Source organism: Egretta garzetta, unplaced genomic scaffold (assembly GCF_000687185.1).
Source record: "Egretta garzetta isolate BGI_Z169 unplaced genomic scaffold, ASM68718v1 scaffold551, whole genome shotgun sequence".
In the NCBI taxonomy this organism is placed as follows: domain Eukaryota; kingdom Metazoa; phylum Chordata; class Aves; order Pelecaniformes; family Ardeidae; genus Egretta; species Egretta garzetta.
The window spans coordinates 14587-15939 of NW_009258493.1; the positions used below are offsets into that span (position 1 = coordinate 14587).

Below are 1353 nucleotides of genomic sequence, written 5' to 3' on the forward strand. Positions count from 1 at the left end.
TCACTGTCGATGCCTTGCAGCCGGCGCAGGGTCACCCCCAAGCTGAAAATCTCCACCTGCCCAGAGCAGCATCAGGCTCCGTCCTCGTCCCCATCCCGTGGTGCCACCCCGGGGTGCCTGGCCACAGCAGTGTCCCCGCCACCGGGCATCCCCACACAGCCAGGCAGCAGGCGCCCGGCACCACTCACCTCGCCCTTCGTGTTGCTCTTGTTGGGGACCCCCACCACGTACTCTGTGGAGGACAAGAGCTCTGAGTTCGCCCGCCATGGCACCAGGGTGGGCATGGGGGCATGGGGGTACCCCTGGCACTGGGGTGGGCACAGAGTTTCCCCCTGGCATGAGGGTGGGCATGGGGGAAAGGGAGTACCCCTGGCACTGGGGTGGGCATGGGGATGTAGGGATACCCCCATCACTGGGGTGGGCATGGAGGCACAGGGATACCCCCAGCACTGGGGTGGGCACAGAGTTTCCCCCTGGCACTGGGGTGGACATGGGGATGTAGGGATACCCCTCGCACCGAGGCGGGCATGGGGGCACGGGGATACCCCTGGCACTGGGGTGGGCTCAGAGTTCCCCCTGGCACTGGGGCAGGCATGGGGGCACAGAGAGGTCAGGACTCCTGAGCTGGCACAATTCATGCCCCAGAGCCCTCGGGAGGGGTGGGCACCCTGGAGCCCAAGGGTGCCCAGGGCCCATGTCCCACCCCGCAGGTGGCCCTGGCCCCTGTGCCCGCCCAGCCATACCTTTGGTTTTGGGATTGCCATCAAACTCGCCCACGGCCACCGAGTACCCCAACGCTATATACAACCAACTTAACAACTGCATGGACACCCTTGCTACCTTAGACCTTGCACCCCCAACCAAAAAAACAATGATGTGGAAGAAATCAGGAGGGGTGGATAAGCTCCTGTCCCACACTACACAGCCTGTGGTGCATGCTGAGCTGCAAATGGTAAAGATTGATTCCTTGTGGGGTTTTATGCCACCGTATAGATTACGGGACTGCTGCAGATCTAGGCTCTAACTGTGAGAGGTTTTGCAGACTTGGTTTTATGTGAACTCCCAGCAAACTCCAAAAAACCCTGGGGCACCCCCACCCTGGCATCCCCCACCCTAACGCCCTCACCCTGGCATCCCCACCCAAGCATCCCTGTCCCTGGCACACCCACCTGAGCACCCCCATACCAGCAGCAGCCCCATTCCAGAATCCCCCATTTTGGCACCCCCAACCCAACACCCACACCCAGGTCCCATCCCGGCCGTGGCCTCTGCATCCCCACGGGCACCCTGGGGGCACCCCAGCCCCCCAGCACCCATCTCACCGAGGTGACAGCCGCGCTGAAGCCGATCTCG

At 63.0% G+C, this 1353-nt stretch overlaps 1 protein-coding gene across 1 annotated transcript in view; it reads right to left on the reverse strand.

Annotated features, from left to right (window-relative positions):
- Window positions 1-1353, reverse strand: part of LOC104132293 (integrin alpha-IIb) — an 11235-nt gene that overhangs the window by 7340 nt on the left and 2542 nt on the right. The window contains exons 4-6 of the mRNA XM_035901327.1: window positions 744-797; window positions 189-232; window positions 3-56 (exon numbers count right to left, since the gene is read on the reverse strand). Coding sequence (XP_035757220.1) covers window positions 3-56; window positions 189-232; window positions 744-797 — 152 coding nt within the window. The remainder of the gene's footprint in view (window positions 1-2; window positions 57-188; window positions 233-743; window positions 798-1353) is intronic.